The sequence below is a fragment of the Dipodomys merriami genome, unplaced genomic scaffold (genome assembly GCF_024711535.1).
Source record: "Dipodomys merriami isolate MVZ:Mamm:240054 unplaced genomic scaffold, mDipMer1.0.p SCAF_1491, whole genome shotgun sequence".
NCBI lineage: Eukaryota > Metazoa > Chordata > Mammalia > Rodentia > Heteromyidae > Dipodomys > Dipodomys merriami.
Genome location: NW_027202817.1, coordinates 39,337 through 57,586, shown reverse-complemented (window position 1 = coordinate 57,586; position 18,250 = coordinate 39,337). Strand labels below are relative to the sequence as shown.

The 18,250-nt window shown below is 53.9% G+C and overlaps 1 protein-coding gene across 2 annotated transcripts in view; it reads right to left on the bottom strand.

Annotated features, from left to right (window-relative positions):
- Sh3pxd2b (SH3 and PX domains 2B) overlaps positions 1-17,026 on the bottom strand; it is a 61,185-nt gene extending 44,159 nt beyond the window's left edge. For both annotated transcript variants that reach the window (XM_070021966.1, XM_070021967.1), the window contains exon 1: positions 16,948-17,026. In XM_070021966.1, the coding sequence (XP_069878067.1) occupies positions 16,948-17,022 (75 nt within the window). In that variant the 5' untranslated portion in view covers positions 17,023-17,026. The remainder of the gene's footprint in view (positions 1-16,947) is intronic.
- Positions 17,027-18,250: the final 1,224 nt, after the last annotated feature.

The window sequence follows — 18,250 nt, the reverse complement described above, 5'->3', positions numbered from 1 at the left end:
TGCTTATGTGGTGCTGAGGAATCGAACCCAGGGCCTCAGGCATGCAAGGCAAGTGCTCTACCACTGAGCCACCTTCCCAGCCCCACTGGGTATAGATTACTGATGGCACAGGGAAGCCAGTGTCGGGGTGGCAGGGTGCTGTCTCTCTCAGGCTTGGAACTAGCTGTGGTCAGCAGATGGGATGTGGTGCCGAGCTTCCTGTGTGAGTCAGGAGAAGGCCTTGGTTTCTTACTCCTGTGTTTTCTGAGAAATAGCCTAAGGATGCTAGTTCTTTCTACCTTACAGGCTATTGTAACTCTTTGGAAATCGAATACATGCTGAATAGAATCTGCTATGGCTGGAGCTCCAGAGAAAATGGTTTCTAAATGTTGCACAATCCTTACTTCCCTCGGCAGGCCCGAGCCCAGGCCACTGTGCTTGAGTCTTTTACTGCCTGGAGGTGCCAGGGGACAATGCAGGAAATTGTCAACAGCCACAGACCAAGACTGGAGTCAGAATCAAGCTTAAATGCCTTGGAGAGTACAAGAGAGGCTGATCCAAAATGAAGCTAAATGGTAGCCAGGAGCAGCCAGGCCACTTCTCAAGGCCCCCAGACCTTGAGATGAGCTGTTACTGGCCTTGCAGCTGGCTGCCAAGACCCTTCGCTGGCATACCCGGCCATGTCCGCAGGGTTTGTGCCGCCCGAGACCCCCGCGCGGGCCTCTGCTGCAGGCACCACCGAGGGAAGAAGCTGCCGCTCGGCGTCAAAAGCACCCTGACCACCCTGGCCCTGCTGGGTGCTCGTCGTGAACACACGAGGACCAGGCGACTTCACCCCACCAATCCGTTTTGTGAGTCACTGAGTGGCTTCCCGCCTCGCCCGGCCTTGCAGCCCCACCGGGTGGGGTTTCCAGGCTGGCCAAGGACTCAGCTGATGCGCTGGTCACAGGAGCATGTGGTAATATTTGGAGGCTGGGCCAGATAGGAGCTTGTGTTTCTTGGATTCTTTTTAAGGATACTCCCAAGAGAGGCCATATTAGTTGTGAGTAATGTGATTTTCCTTTTCTTTGAATTTTATTTCCTTCTATTCCTAGCAAGTAATACAGGTTACCCATTTACGGTAGATAGCCAAGTCTCTCTTTAAGAATAATTTAAATAAAAAAAAAATGAGTCCATGTGAAGAACAACACCACACTGGGTATATACAGCTCAGGGAACTTAAGCGTGTAGAAAACAGTGTCGAGGGTTATTCCTGAGGCTCCTCGCCATTCTCCCCAAGTCTATGTTTGACTATTTGCAGTTCAGTGGACCACACACAACATTACTCAAGTCAGAAGCTCAGCCCTGGCTCTACGATGCTGGTGGGTGGCCTAAAATGAGTAAGAGACGGAAGGAACCATCTAAAGAAAGGGCACAAATGGGGCCGCAGCCATTTCCCCCAGGTGCTTGAGAGTGCACTCTCAGCACTCTGGTGGGTTAGTGGAGCCTGCGTGCCACGTGGGAGGCAGCGGGTGCGGCCCTGAGCTCCTCCAACCACTCCACACAAATGGAAACAGAACGGCTGGCCGAGGGTTACCTGCTCCGCTGTGGACTCTTCTCCTTTCCATGATCATGTCTGAAATATCCCACAAGCTCCCCATGCCCCTGGAGGCCTCCTGCACTGTGACGTGATCAGAGAACCATAAACCTGCCGAGCTCTTGGAAATAACTTACGCCAGATGTCAAACTGGCCTCCAAGATGCTCCGGGCTTCTGCCGGGCCCAAGTGGGTGGGTATTTGGGTCCCCACCCTGGTCTCCACAGCACATGGACACGGTGGATCTCTGTGTGTCAGAGGGTGCAACCCAGCCGCCTGCAAGCCAAATGGTTAGATGCTGTGGGACAGTGGTACCGCAAGGCCACTGTCAGCAGTGACTGCAAACATGGCTTGGGCTCTGGGCAGACAACGGAGGGTTCTAGGGTTCATTATGCGAAAATTCTGCTCTTCACCATCCTTTATATATTTCATGTATTTGTTTATTTTTACTTTGGTGCCTGTACTAACGTTTGAACTCAGGGCCTGGGTACTGTCCTTGAGTTCCCCCCACCAACCCCCCCACAAAGCTACCACTCTGCCATGAGCCACAGCTCTATTTCTAGCTTTCTGGTGATCCACCGAAGATAAGGATCTCAGAGTGTGCTTCCCAGGCTGGCTTTGAACTGCAGTCCTTAGATTTCAGCCTCCTGAGCAGCTAGGATTGTAAGTGTGAGCCAGCACTGCCTGGGTAAAGAATATGCTTACCACAAAGAAATGAGTAAGGTGACAGCTTTGCTAACTACCTGATTTGCTTCTAACCCAATGTATGGAAACATCACACTCTACTCCAGGAATATGTACACTTAATAATTCATAAAATTAAAAATAATAATTTGAAAATATGCAGATGAACTCCTTTTCTTGGGAATTTATCTGAGGCTGTCCAGGGATCTCCAGACCCCTGTGTCAGGCCATTGCTAAAAGGTGTATGTGATCCCCTTAAGCGGGTTCTTGAGTTGGATGATCCTGATAAGAGTGAGATTATAAATAACAGGCTGCGTTCCAGAACTCTCCCGTGGTAGTATGTGCTCTGGCCAGCAGGTCTAAGGTAGATGGGCAATAACCCTCAGAGGATAAGAGGTATATCGGAGAAGGAAGGAAATAAGAGGAAGAGGGAGGGAGGGAAATAGAGGAAAAAGGGAGAAAGAAAAAAAAGGAAGGGAGGAAGTGAAGGAGGGAGGGAAGGAGGGAGGGAAGAGGGAAGGAGGGAAGGAAGGCAGGGAGGGAGGGAGGGAGGGACATAGGGAGGAAGGGAGGGAGTGAAGGAGGGAGGGAGGAGGGAGGAGGGAAGGAGGGAAGGAAGGAGGGGAGGGAGGGAGAAGGGAAGGTGAATGGACTGAGGAGCAGGGAGGGAGGGAGGAGGGCACAGAGGCAGCTGACTCCACTCCTGTGGCTGCACTAACAGGAAACATGACCCCACCGCTCCTCCTGCAGACCGCCCCTTGGCTGTAGCATGCTGACTCTCCAGCTGTCTGCCCAACATCTGGCCTATGTAGGTCAGTGCCTCCAGCCTCCTTCTGGAACTGCAAGAGCCTGCAGCCTGTCTAATTTCCCAGCACCCTACAGCAGCCTTACCACAGAAGTGCTGGAAAATGTGGCTTTCTTCTGGACAGCAATGCTGCCAAGGCTCACAATGGTAGGGGCTAGTAGAGCCAGGCAGGCCCAAGTTGGTGTGAGGCTAAGATTAAATTCCCGTATGTCAGGAATTTGCTGACTGTGTGTCGCCATGCACCGAGTGTGTTTCAACATTGTGCCTCACCCTCACTACCTTCCAGGAAGGAGCAGGCTCATCCTTGGGTAGGATGACAGGAAGGAAGGAGGCTCATCCTTGGGTAGGATGACAGGAAGGAGGCTCATCCTTGGGTAGGATGACAGGAAGGAGCAGGCTCATCCTTGGGTAGGATGACAGGAAGTAGGTTCATCCTTGGGTAGGATGACAGGAAGTAGGTTCATCCTTGGGTAGGATGACAGGAAGTAGGTTCATCCTTGGGTAGGATGACAGGAAGTAGGTTCATCCTTGGGTAGGATGACAGGAAGTAGGTTCATCCTTGGGTAGGATGACAGGAAGGAAGCTCATCCTTGGGTAGGATGACAGGAAGGAGGCTCATCCTTGGGTAGGATGACAGGAAGGAAGTAGGCTCATCCTTGGGTAGGATGACAGGAAGGAAGTAGGTTCATCCTTGGGTAGGATGACAGGAAGTAGGTTCATCCTTGGGTAGGATGACAGGAAGGAGGCTCATCCTTGGGTAGGATGACAGGAAGGAGCAGGCTCATCCTTGGGTAGGATGACAGGAAGGAAGGAGGCTCATCCTTGGGTAGGATGACAGGAAGGAGGCTCATCCTTGGGTAGGATGACAGGAAGGAGCAGGCTCATCCTTGGGTAGGATGACAGGAAGGAGCAGGCTCATCCTTGGGTAGGATGACAGGAAGGAAGCTCATCCTTGGGTAGGATGACAGGAAGGAGGCTCATCCTTGGGTAGGATGACAGGAAGGAGGCTCATCCTTGGGTAGGATGACAGGAAGGAGCAGGCTCATCCTTGGGTAGGATGACAGGAAGGAGCAGGCTCATCCTTGGGTAGGATGGCAGGAAGGAGGCTCATCCTTGGGTAGGATGAAGATGGCTGAGGTCAAGCAGCTAGAGATAGGTGATGCCAAGATTCTACCCAGCGCCTCAGCCTCTGAAGTCCCTTCTTCGGGTTCTCCCAGGCCCAGGGCTCAGCTTTCTTAGTTTTATGTCAGTAGTTCTGGTGTCCCCGAGTCAACAGTGAGGTTCCCCAAGAGACAGCAGGGATATCGGGCTGCCAATGTCTTTTCCAGTCAGGTGAATAGTTGGAACAGGGACCAAACACTAGTACTTGTGGTGTTAGCATCATTTACAGACACTGATTTGGGACTGTGCTTTGACTGTCCTAGTACTGGTGGTGCTTAGTATCATTTGCAGACACTAACATAAGCCTATGCTTTGGCTGTTCTTTGTTAACAAAGCACTCTGTGAGGTCTCAGTGAACGGCAGAGCTGAGATTATACCTGTTTGCAGATGTGCCCATCAGAAATAGGAGAGAGGAACATCATCTACAGTGGAAGTCTGATGGCCTCTTCCTCATGGGCATCAGAGACTGGATTGGGGGCATGACCATGACTCTAGGAGCCACTGGATGGCACATGGTTGGGGTAGGGCATCCACATTTTGTGTCTTCCTTCTATGTCAGCCTGCCAGCTCTCTTCCCCTGTGCCAGGTCAACAGCACATGCCATCACCTCTCCATCCTCTTGCTTAGTCCTCCTTTCTCTGGGGTCAGCTCAGAAGCCACCTTCTCGCAGAAGTCTTACTGGACACCCCGAGTCTGGGTGTGACAGGTTTCCTCTGGGTCGCCCTTTCTCACCATATGTGGTCAGAGGCACCAGAGCACCTGCACAGGGGTTATCCCCACTCCTGTGACAGGCCTGCAAGGGCAGGGACCAGTCTAATTCATTCACCACAGTCTCCTCGGTGCCTGGTGATTGTAGGCGCCTGGGAAACAGCCGGTGGACCACTTCTATAGACAAAAGTCCCAAACAGGGCCAGAGGGCCAGACCAAAGTGGCCTCATTCAGCACTCTCTGGGCCTAGAGAGCATCAGTGTGTTTCAGTGTCTGGATGAGCAGCTTAACTTTCAAAGGTACCAGAAACAGCCAGCTTTGTCCCCAGGAGAAGGCATGAGGCCTGAAGAAAAGCCCACCTTCTACCCAGGGCCTTTTTAGGTGGAGCATGGAGAAACAGACTTCCCAGGAACAATTTAAAATCTGCAGGGAAGCCTGTCCCACTACATTTAAGAGGCAGGCCCAGCTGGGCACTGGTGGCTCACACCGTGACCCTAGCTACTCTGAGATCCAAGGATTGTGGTTCAAAGCCAGCCCAGGCAGGAAAGTCTGGGAGTTCCTAATCTCTAATGAACCAGCAGAAAACTGGAAGTGGTGTTGCGGCTCAAGTGGTGGGGCTCTATCCTTGAGCAAAAGAGCTCAGTGTCAGCTCTGAGTTCAATCCCCAGGACCAATTTAAAAAAAAAAATACAGGCCAGGTAGACCAGGCCAGGCCAAAGGCTTCCCTGGCTAGTGTTGGAATTGTTGTGCATCCTGTCTATGATTATCCCTATAGAAATCTACTGTAAGGGGCTGGGAAGGTGGCTCAGTGGTAGAACACTTGTCTTGCATGCATGAGGCCCTGGGTTCGATTCCTCAGCACCACATAAGCAAAAAGAAAAAAGCCAGAAGTGGCACTGTGGCTAAGCGGTAGAGCGCTAGCCTTGAGCTGAAAGCACAGGAACAGTGCCCAGGCCCAGAGTTCAAGACCCATCAATGACAAAGAAAAAAAAAAAAGAAAAGAAAAGAAAAAAAGGAAAAAGAAACAAGCAGACAAAAAAAAAAAAAAAAAAGAACCTTTGAAGACAGGGGCAAAAGATGTAAAGTATTAGGGTTTGAATCTTGGCTGTGCAGCTTAAAGCGGCTGTGATTTCTGCAGTTTCTTGGTGGCTCTGTGTCTGAATACAGACAGGTAACGGTACCACCTGACAGGCTCACCAAGGAGAGAATGTTTATCTGACAGGTAGCCAGCACAATGTCCAGCCACACAAAGTGCCTGAGCCATCCCTAATAACTCACTGCAGAGGAAACTACAGTTCTGGCCTGACTATGTCCCTGGGGTCAGTTCAAACCCTGCGATGAGTAATCTGTGGAAGGGAAAAGTCACGAGCGGCTCCTGGGTGAAGTCAACAGGCTAGTGCGTGTACACACATCTGGGCTGTCCATCTGCTCAACTACCTCCCCTGCTGACGGCGCACGTGCGCACGCCAGGCCAAGGGCAGGCAGGGACTGTCACAGGCTGGCCAGATGAAGGACATGTCCATTTCTGGCCCACGCTCCCAGTGTGTGTCAGGATCCATGCTCTGGGCTGGTGACAACCTGCACACACATCTGGCCCAGGCAACATGGGAACTTTCCAGGGGCAAGTAGAAGTGTTGGCAGCTATAGTCAGACCAGGCAAAACCAACATACCTTTCCTGGCTTTCTAGGAAAATCTGTAGAGCAGGCTGTTAGGGCAAGTGGAAACCTCGAGTGTGCCCAGGCTCACAGAAGTGCCTGGCCATGTGAGAACAGAGCTAAGCAGAGGGTGTCAAATCATGGCCTCTCCTGTGTAGACGGAGCTGTCCAGGCAGGTGGAGCAGCTTACGACAGCGCCCACTCTGTGAGCAGGGCAAACGGCGGCACCGTGAAAGCCAAAGCCATCTGCAGGTTGGTGGATGGCAATGAGCAACACACAAGGTTCAGAGCCACAGAAATGGGCTGAGAAGTCGATACACAAAATCCTTTGGTGATGGTATCTCATCTGATCAGAGACTCACAGGGTAGCTACCTTTCCCAGTCTCACAGCAGTGCGGGGCAGCGCCAGGAACTGCATTTGGGCAGTGTGACATTGCAGGGTATAGACGAGGGTACACGGTCAGCTCCACAGAACAGGTGCTCAGCAAAGACACTAGTGAGATTTTCAGAGCATTCTGCGAAAGACAGAAGGCTAATTTTGCTACTGGTGCTCGGGAAGGTTTTCCAGACTAAGAAACAAGTACTCTGGATCTTGAGGGATGAGTAGTTCTCTAGCTGAGGAGCAACGCCTAATGATAACTTGTTAAATCCTCAGTATTCTGCAGCTTATTATTTGCTCCGTTTTGTAGTAGATTAAAAAAAAAGATATTTGGAGAGGTTAGGCCACTTGCTCAGTCAGATACCTAGTTAGTGAGGGTGTCAGAATTGTAAATCAGGTTTGTTAGATTCCAGACTAGATGGCTATCCTAACCAGGAGGACCAGGTGAGAATAAGTAGAGCAGAGAAGCAGCAGCCATCAGAATTTACTCCAGGATTGAGAAAGCAGAGTTCAAAACCACAATGAGATACGATCTGAGTTCAGTTACAGTGGCTTCTGCCAAAAAGACCAGGAATAACAAATACTGTAGGAGTACAGGAAAGAACTCTCATACCTTGTGGGAATATGAATTAGTGTAGCTATTATGGAAAATAGTATGGTGGTATCTCAGCAATCTAGAAATAGAACGGCCATATGATCCAGAAATCTAATTCCTGGAACATTTCCAAAGGCAATGAAGTCATCATGTAAAAGAGATGTGGGCACTCCCATGCTTACTGAAGAACTATTTGTAATTGCTAAGACAGGGAAGTCCCTGATGGATGAATGGGTGAATAATACAGAAAACAGAATATTATTCAGCCATAAAAGATTGAGAACTGGAAGACACTATGCTAAGTGCCGTAAGTCAGACACACAAAGGAAATACCATGGGTTCTAATTTATATGTAGAAGCCATTTTTTTAAAGTTGGTTTCATAGAAGCAGAGAGTAGAAAACTGGTTAGCAAAGGCTGGGAATGGTGTGGGGAGGGGAAGGAGAGGACAGATCAAAGGTACAGGCACAGCTGGCTAGGAGAAGTAACTGCTAATGTTCTGTGGCACAGTAAGGCAACGATGAAGGACAACAATTAATTGTACATTTCAAAGTTGCTGGTAGAGAGGAATTTTAATATTCCCAACCCAGAGAAACGATAAAAGTATCTATGGTGACGGGCATGAAAATTACCCTGAACCACCATTATTCTTTGTGTTCATGGACTGAAGTGTCACTGTGTACATAAATATGTACAATTATATGTCAACTCAAATAAAAATATTAGAAACACAAAGAACCTGCCTCCATCATTTATCAGACAGGTGACGGGGGGGGGGGGCGGCATCCCTGTGAAGGGGAATGAAGAAAACCACAGATGTGAAGCCAAAGCCGTGTGGGAGGTGTTCTGTAGTACATGATTGAATGTACAGATAAATGGCGTGAGGACCAGGCATAGCCCAGCCACACTCTCAGCCCTCACTTGGCTGCTTCATACGCATGGAATGTGTGGGGAGAATCCGTTTGAAGCGGGTGGCCCATGCCTACAATCCTAGCTACCCGAGAGGCTGAGATCTGAGGTTCTTGGCTCAAAACTAGCCTAGGCAGGAAAGCTCATGATATTCCTATGTCCAGCTAACCAACCAAAAACCTAGAAGTGGCTCACGTGGTGAAGGGGTAACCTAGAGCATAAAAGCTCAGGTACATCGCCCAAGCCCTCAGTTTAAACCCTAGAACCAGTAGTCTCCCTCCCCGCCTGCCCCCCCCCCCCCCCGTCCCCAAACAAAAAGAAAAGAACCAGTTTGACTCTGACTCCTGTGAGTTCTGATTCTGGCTCTATAACCTTCTAGCTGTATGGCCCTTGGCAAATCCTACCTCAGTCTTGACTCCTCTGATGACTGAGGGTGAGTGTGATTCCTACCTCCTGAGGTGCGCGGATTAGATCACGGTGCATGTGAAACCCCAGGCACAGTGCCAGAACACAGCAGCCACTCAATAAAGGGCGGCTTCCGTTATTTCTCCAGCATCCCCGCAGAGGCCCCGCCTCTCCCAGCCAGGACTCAGGAGATCTCAGAAGCCTGGCATCTTCTCAAACCAGGTCAGTAGAACCTGGGAGGAGCTTCCAAGTTGCATGGAGCCAATGGCAAAAGACGTAGACCAGGGGTGGGTAGAAATGCATGGGAGACAGAGTGCCGCGAAGAGCGGCAGAGCCTGGCCTTCACCCTGCTCCTCACCGCGACCCTTCTGTGTGCACACAGCCTTCGGGGTAGCCATGAGCCCCCACGCGGGGCCGTGGGCCCTTTCACAACACAGGCCTAGTGCAAGGTGGCTGGTCATCGAGGGGCTGCACACTCCAGGACTGGCTGGCTCTACACAGGGGAGTTCCTGCAGAAGAGCAAGCCAGACATTGTCCCCATCTCTCTGGCCTCTGTCTGGCTGTCCTCTCCCTCTCAAAAGTGTGCTGTGGTTCCACTCATTAGGATGCCACATCAGTGTCCTCCCCAGCGTTGGCCTTGTCCATGTGGACGATTTCAGCCTTAAAAGTGTCACCTAAATAAAGCTCTTTGCTTTATAAGTTACTCATTGTCCAATATTTTGCTGCAGCAATGAAACACTGATTAATACCTACAGTAACTAACTTTATTCTTCTCTTTCTGAGTTTCAGTGTCTCCCCTTTAAGGAAAACCAGCAAAACCACTTCCTTACTCCTGGTCAGGCTCCCGTACTAGATCTAGGAGTGGAGCTACACACACCGGCTTCTAGCTCAGTAAAACCAGACAGCCTCTCCTGCCTGAAATGCATGCGGTTCTCAAAAGCCAGATTCTACCGTACCTTCAGCCAACCCCGTGGCCCTGCCTTGCCCTAGCCTGACCTGGCAGGGCTACTCCTCTAACACCCACAAGAGCCCTCCATGAACTTTATGACATTTTATGTGTCTTCTGCTCTGTAGAAAAAAAAATCTAGATATTACGTAGAAATATATACAAATTACTGTGATCACATTCAAAGGTCTAGAATATGCGCAAGGAGTCCCACATTACAGCAGGATGGCACTGTATTTACAGTATTTACTGTATTTTGCAGAGGGGGAAGTCAGGCCAAGGGAGGTTAAGTAACTTGTGTAAACCAAACAGTATCAACGTTCTTCTTCCTAGCCCCTGGCCCCCTCCCGCCCTGCCCCCTTTCAAGTGTGAGGGTCCACACAGAGAAGCTCTCAGCTCTGACCTTAGCTGAAAGTGCCTGCCTGTGTCCCCATGTGAAAGGGGCAACGTAGAGCTCTGTCCTCCGGCCTGTGTCACTGACACATCCTAAACAGGGGACCTCTCCGAGGACAAGCCTGTGCTGGTCATCTCTACACACACACACACACACACACACACACACACACACACACACACACACACACACACACACACACACACACACACACACACACCCTGTGGAACTGACCAGAATCCAAGGGTGGCTGAAAGCCACAGGCTGCTGATTCACACACACACACACACACACACACACACACACACACCTGCGGAACTGCGTCACAACCCTTGTCACTGACCTCTCCGAGGACAAGCCTGTGCTGGTCATCTCTACACACACACACACACACACACACACACACACACACACACACACACACACACACACACACACACACACACACACACACACACACACACACACACACACACACACACTGCGGAACTGACCAGAATCCAAGGGTGGCTGAAAGCCACAGGCTGCTGATTCACACCTTGGCGAAGGAGTAGGAAACAGTGACGCCACCACGTGGTTTTTGGCTGGCTTTGCCCTCATGGTGGGTGGAGGTCCATGCAGTTCTGCTTAATTAAGCAGAACTGAATCTAACAACCTTATGTTCTTTAAGACAACTTTTCCCTTCAAGTGTGCAGTGGCAATCTGATTGAATGCTCACAATAGTTAGTGGTAGGGTGTGGAGACAATTATGATCCTGGACAAACTGCTTCACCTTTCTAAGCTTCAGTTTCCACAACTGTAAAAAGAGCTACCAGCGGTGCCCACGTAGTAGACATCTGCTGTTTCTGCCTTCCCAGGCTCCGCACCTCCACCTTCCAGCAACAGCTCTGGGTTTCCCATATTCCCCACCGTTTGTGATGTGCACAGAAATGTCAATCAGGATCTCCAACGCCTGGCAGATGGTCAGGTCAGCTGACTGGACCAAGCAGATTGTCCCTTCCGAGAACTAGACTCAAGTACATGAGGTCTGCCTCTGGTGATATCCCATTGCAAGCCCTCGGAAGGCTCCGGAGGCCCATGCTCTTTCTGAGACTGCTCAACTGCCCTCTCAATCTGCCTGCCTTCTCTCTGGGTTGACTCTTTGGCTCAAGTTAATCAGGCTTGTTTCTGTCACTTGCAACCCCAAAATCCTGTGCATCGACCCCTTATCTCACGGAGCTGCTGTACAAAATGCAGTGGCAAAAAGCATAAAGACTTTTGCGTCTAGGAGAGGCACTCAAGTGAATGAAAGCTATTTTATACCAATACCATGGTATTATGAGTAGTACTAGAGGTATGGGTACTCGGGGAGCAGTGACTAGGGTTTGAACTCAAGGCCTTGCACTTACCAGGCAGGCACCTGAGTCTCGTCTCCAGCTCTTTTGCTTTGCTTTCATTTACTTTTCAGATAGGGTCCACCAGTTTTCCTGAGGCTGGCCTTGAACCATGATCTTTCTACCTCTGCCTCCAGAGTAGTTGGGCCATAGGTGTGTGCAATCATGCCTACCTTGTTTATTCAGTTAAGATCTTACTAACTTTTGCCCTGGTTGGCCTCAAACTGTGATCTTCCTGTCCCTACCTCCGATAATGAGCCTTATTAATAATAATTAGTACATTCTGACAAAACTGTACCACAAAAGACCCCTCAAACTTCAGAATGCCGACTGGTGTTCACAGTGCTGCTCATAATTCCCTCTGCTCCTCTCTGTATTCGAAGCCCCACACTGTGAACCAATGCGTCCAGGTGTGTGAGCTCTGCCCTCTAGTAAGGCTGAGCAAGGCCTTGCTCAGTTCCAGTGAGGGGCTCTGGTGGCTTCTGCATTGGACAGCTTCTTTCTCAGTTCTAGCACTGGACCGGCGCTCTGGCCTTGACCATTCTTCTGTGGTGCCTCGGCTAGTCCTGGGATTCCCCGCCCCCCCACCCCCCGAAGTCATCAGGCATCCTCTGTCACTCAACTCTCTACAGCCTTCCCAAATATGCTGGGTTCCTGTGTTTCTATTTCTCTGCTCTCCTGTTCTATCTGTCTGATATTCTTTCATCCTTATCTAATTGGTAACCTTCCTCCCATACTTTCAGATCAGCCTCGGATCACTTCTGTGGGCTAGAGCCAAGCGCAGAGGACTCTGTTCACCCCCTACCTTCTGGGCCAGCCCCACAGTGACCTGTCTGCTTGTCTTTCTCAGGACATTGATCCCCTTAAGGTCTCATGCTCCATTTGTCATTTAGACATTATCCTTGAGCTCAAAAGCACACCTTCCCTGGAGCAACTTTTCCCCTTATTTCTCAAGAAACACAGTGAATGTTCCAACATAGAAGGGGTTCTCAGAGGTAGTATTTTTTTTTCAAAATACAGGATGCTTAAGAAAATCTAGATTTCAGATAAATAATGATACACTCATCTCAGGTACTTCAGACTTATCTGAAATTCAAATTACAGTACTAGTGCTGTATTTTGTTTCGTCAATCTGGCCACCCCAAGGCATACAGACCGGCCTGAGATAGGCAGGCACAGAGCTCTACCCCCGAGCCCCTTCTCCCTGCGTCATGAAGGAACTGTAGGCCAGCAGACCTGTGCACTGAGGCTCACAATGGAGAGAGAATGTCAGCCAGGGAGATAATGCACTGGATCTTGGACAGCAGGGCAAAAGAACCAGCCTTATGTCAAAGGTAAAACCTGAGGGATCATGAAGAGGCAGAGTCAGGGGTAGGGGTGGGTACAACCACACAGGCACTTGCCCATGGCCACACTGCCGATGACAAAGCCTCCTGTATCGCTCCCATCAGCCGGTCCCACAACGTCCCAGGGTTCCTCCAGCCCCAGCGTGCTTTATACAGGAAAGGGAGCTCAGAGCCTGGACTTTGGGAGCTGCCCTCAAGCCAGGAAGCTCCAGGGACAACCATCCCAGCTCACAAAAAACCCAGATTTTCTGCACAAAAGCTCACTGTAATCTCCCTAACAAAGCCATCTACCTCCCAGAGGCCAAGGCTAAGAGTAGAAGGACAGAAGCAAAGAAGAGCCCAGTTTGGGGCCTTAGATGACACATGGCCTTTGTACAAGCCTTGTCTTCTCTTTCACCATGCACTAGCAGGGACTCAGCTGCTGGCTATTATTCAGTCTGGTAATCCAGTGCTCTGCACAGACAGGTGGCAAAGGTTCCCAACAACTCCTTCTATCTTACAGGACTCCCTTCCTGCTCAAGCTGGAAGACAGCTCAGTCAAGGAGAATCTCCTCACATCTCATCCAAAGCACTTGAGCTCTGGGCAGCATGGTGCATCCTGTACATCTGGCCTGTGGCCCTGCCTAGGAGCACAGCAACCTCTACCCACTGGTGGACGTGGCTGCGTCCTGACAGGCAGAAGATGTCACTGTGGCGCAAGAAGAGGCTGAGCCCTGGCAGGCAGCCCACACTCCAGGGACAGTTCTCTAGTGATGCCCACCACACCTACACTATCGTCCATGCCAGGTAATTGACTGAGGGGCACATGGTGGCCACGGGAAATGGACGATGGGAATCAGTAGTGAAGTAAGCACTCAAACCGATTGGTGCATTCTGTGGTGGTGTTGTGATTGGTGTAGGGAGGGTGTGATGTTGCCCTACTATGGTGTGGCTATGGTCTGTCTCCAAGAGCTCAAGCTCTGGAAGATTGTAGGTGATGGGAGGTGGTGGGAACTAGGTGGAGCCTAGTGGGGTCTGAGTAGGTCACTAGGTAGGTGTGAAGCCCTTGGCCAGAATTAGGAGAGGGAACCCGGTTAGTGTCTAAGACAGTGGGTTGCTATATAAAGAGCAAGATAGACCCTTCCCCGGCCTCTAGGTTCACCGTGTGAGCTACCCTTTCATACATCCCCTGGTGTCTTCCACCATGCTGTGAGCAATCCCAGGGTGTTCTTACCAGAGACCAAATCAATGGGACTGCTCTATCTTGGACTTTTAGCCTCCCAAACTCCAAGCTAGACAGGTCTCTTCTCTTTACAAAACACCCAGCCTTGTATACTTTGTTAAAGTAACAGAAAATCCCCAAGGAGACAGTGATAATACCTGTGCATGTTTTTGCTTGTCATAACCAGGGAGAAGGATGGTACTGGTATCTAGTGGGTAGATGGCAAAGATGTTCCTTATGTCCTGCAAGGCCCAAGGAAAGTCCTCCACAAAATGAATAATCTGGGAAATACCAGCAGAACTGAAACTGAGAAACGCAGTCACAGAAGCACAGAGCAATACTGATAATGAGCACATCATGGAAGCTGGAGCTGAGAGGTAACCCTATCTCTCTCCCAGGGTCAGACAGCAGGAAGTGGGAGAGCCTAGGGCTGTCCAACTTGCCTGCTCATGCCCTACCCAGAATGGCTTCAAAAGGGGGATAACAAATGATAGTCAAGGTCTAAGCCTGCCAGTAGGCCCCCCCTCCCCAGCCATTCCTTCAAGAGTGTGTAATGCCGTATAGGCTTCGGGACAGGAGTGATGGCTGCTGTCTTTTCTGTTGGGTTTGAACCCATGCCACTGTGGCACTAAATTTTCTGTTCCTGGAGCTGAGTCAGTCCACCCTACCCCCATCATTCATCCACAGTTCATGAAGCAAAAAGCTGGCCAGCAAGGAGAGGGCCCCTTGAATCACAGGAATGACTAAAACCCTCATGCAAAGAAACAATTCTTTGGGGAAACAGCCCCTTCTCCATGGCCTCTGCATGCTTCCAGTCCGAGGCAGATGGCAGGCACTGGGCTCAGTAAAGGAAGTACATTCCTGTCAGTACCTAAGCTGCTTCCTCTGGGGATGGGAAACACCATGCTCAGCATACAGATCAGGAAACTGAGGCTCAGAGGTCCCTGTTGGCTGTGAGGTCAAGCCCTGAACCCTTCTTAATGGGCCCTCACAGCTGGCTGGGCCTAGAGAGATGTCCTACAACACTGCACAACCTTCACAGCCCCGGCAGAGGAGCCCGTGCTTGAGCAGAGACACTTCTGGCCTATCCCCAATGGGATGGCAGATTTCCCAGATTTTGAGAGAACCTTTCCTGTGCAAACCATTGGCTTTGGGATCCGGGAACTGGTGTGATCTGGTCTGGTTTAGTAAAATGTAAGACTTCATCTTTCTGAGCCTTAGTTTCTTCATCTGTGAAATGGGCTTAAGCAGTGTAATCAGTTAGCACACTCAACAGTCTCCAACAAGAACCAAGATTTGCAAAGAAAAAGAAGAAAAAAGAACAGGAAAATAACAAACAAGCCCACTGAATTGCTCTCAGGAATCAAGGAAACTTTGTGTTTAAAGATGCTGTAGGAACAGGAAATGCTCCCCTGCTGTGGGCCGGGCCAGCCACGTGCCCAGCCAGCAACAAGCCCGCACCCACCTTAGAGAACCAGGCCCGTCCCTTCCAGAACCTCAAGGGCTCGGGCACTCCGGGGAGGCTGAGAAGGTAGACCTAGCCGGGATTCCGAGAGGCCAGGGGGCAGCGCCCAGGCCAACGCCCTTCCCAGCCATTGTACGTGCCCCTCTGTCCACTCGCCTCCCTCCTTCCTGGTTAACTTCTCCACAGCGGCGGCCCCTGCCCCCTTCTCACCGCCGAGACCCCATCCCCCCTTCTCACCACCCAGACCCCATCCCCCTTCTCACCGCCGAGACCCATCCCCCCTTCTCACCACCCAGACCCCATCCCCCCTTCTCACCACCCAGACCCCATCCCCCCTTCTCACCACCCAGACCCCATCCCCCCTTCTCACCACCCAGACCCCATCCCCCCTTCTCACCGCCGAGACCCCATCCCCCCTTCTCACCACCCAGACCCCATCCCCTCCCGTCCTGGAGGGACCCGGGGCGGACAGAACTGTGAGGCCGGGCACCCCACTCAGGCACGGCTGCCCCTCCGAGGCCCCTGGGGCCCGTCGGCAGCTGCCCCTCTTCCCTGCCGGCCGCACCACACACGACAGCCAGGCCAGAAAATAAAACTTGGCGGTGTCAACAGAAGGAGCTGCCTCGAGCGAGGGTCGCCAATACTCAGTTCCCGGATCTCTCCAAAGGACAGGCATATCCCCAGACGCGGGGTCCCGAGACGCGGGGTGCGCCGTCCCCAGACGCGGGGTGCGCCGTCCCCAGACGCGGGGTGCGCCGTCCCCAGACGCGGGGTCCCCAGACGCGGGGTGCGCCGTCCCCAGACGCGGGGTGCGCCGTCCCGAGCCTGGGGGGGGGGGGCTGTCTGAGGTCGCAAGGCCCGAGCTTTCGTCCGCTCCGGGTCTGTCTCGCGGTCTCCACCGGGCTGGCGATGGCCTGGCAGGCCGCGTGGGGGCCGCGGGCCGGGGATGGACCGGGAGGGCGCGGCGGCGGACGAGCAAGGGGCGGAGCCCCGGGTGCGCGGCGGGGACCGAGTGGGACGGGGAGGAGGGGAGGGCGGCGCGGAAGGCGCACGTTTACGGCCCGGGCACCGACAGCCTCGCCAGCCGGCCCCGGGCGCGGGGGCCTGGGAGCGGGGACCGGGGCGCGGGGACCGGGGCGCGGGGGCCGGAGCGCGGGGGTCGGGGCGCGGGGGCCGGGGCGCGGGGGCCGGGGCGCGGGGGCCGGGGCGCGGGGGCCTGGGCGCGGGGGCCGGGGCGCGGGGATCGGGGCGCGGGGGTCGGGGCGCGGGGGTCGGGGCGCGGGGGCCGGGGCGCGGGGGCCGGGGCGCGGGGGCCGGGGCGCGGGGGGCCGGGGCGCGGGGTCGGGCGCGGCGCGGGCCACACTCACGTAATGCTTGTTGGGCACGCGCCGCTTCTGCACGTCCAGCACCTTCACCTCCACGATGCTGCGCCGCGGCGGCATGGCTGCTGCTCGGTGGGCGCGCGCGGTGCGGGGCGCGGGGCCGGGGACAGGCGCGGTGCGGAGCCCGGAGCCCCGCCGAGCACGAGCCGCCGCCGCCGCCGCCGCCGCCGCTCCCCGCGCCGCCGCCCCGCCCTCCGCGCCGCCCGCCCGCCCCGCCCCCTTAAAGGGCCCGGCCCCGCGCGCGGCCTCCGCCGGCCACTTCCGGCCGCCGGCCTTTGTCCCAGCGCGGAGCCGCACCGCGGACGCGTCCTGGCCTGGGGGGCGCGGCCTCAGCCCAGCCCCGGCCCGCGGCTGGGCGGATCAGCCCCGGCCTTGCGCGTGGACCGCGCGGCGGGGCTTGCGTTCGGTTTGGAGACTTTCCTCACCGCAGGCGCGGCGCATTTCAGAGTCATCTCAAGAAGGGCCTGGGCGCCCGGAACCTGCGCCGGCGGGGGCCGATGATGGGGCAGGGAGAGAGCCCATGATGGAGCTGGCAGGGAGCCCATGATGGAGCAGGGAGGGAGCCCATGATGGAGCTGGCAGGGAGCCCATGATGGAGCAGGGAGGGAGCCCATGATGGAGCTGGCAGGGAGCCCATGATGGAGCAGGGAGGGAGCCCATGATGGAGCAGGGAGGGAGTCCATGATGGGGCAGGCCGGGAGCCCATGATGGAGCTGGCCGGGAGCCCATGATGGAGCTGGCCGGGAGCCCATGATGGAGCAGGGAGGGAGTCCATGATGGAGCAGGGAGGGAGTCCATGATGGGGCAGGGAGGGAGCCCATGATGGGGCAGGGAGGGAGCCCATGATGGGGCAGGCCGGGAGCCCACGATGGGGCAGGCCGGGAGCCCATGATGGAGCAGGCCGGGAGCCCATGATGGGGCAGGGAGGGAGCCCATGATGGAGCAGGCCGGGAGCCCATGATGGGGCAGGCCGGGAGCCCATGATGGAGCAGGCCGGGAGCCCATGATGGGGCAGGCCGGGAGCCCATGATGGAGCTGGCAGGGAGCCCATGATGGAGCAGGGAGGGAGCCCATGATGGAGCAGGGAGGGAGTCCATGATGGGGCAGGCCGGGAGCCCATGATGGAGCTGGCCGGGAGCCCATGATGGAGCTGGCCGGGAGCCCATGATGGAGCTGGCAGGGAGCCCATGATGGAGCAGGGAGGGAGTCCATGATGGGGCAGGGAGGGAGCCCATGATGGGGCAGGCCGGGAGCCCATGATGGGGCAGGCCGGGAGCCCACGATGGGG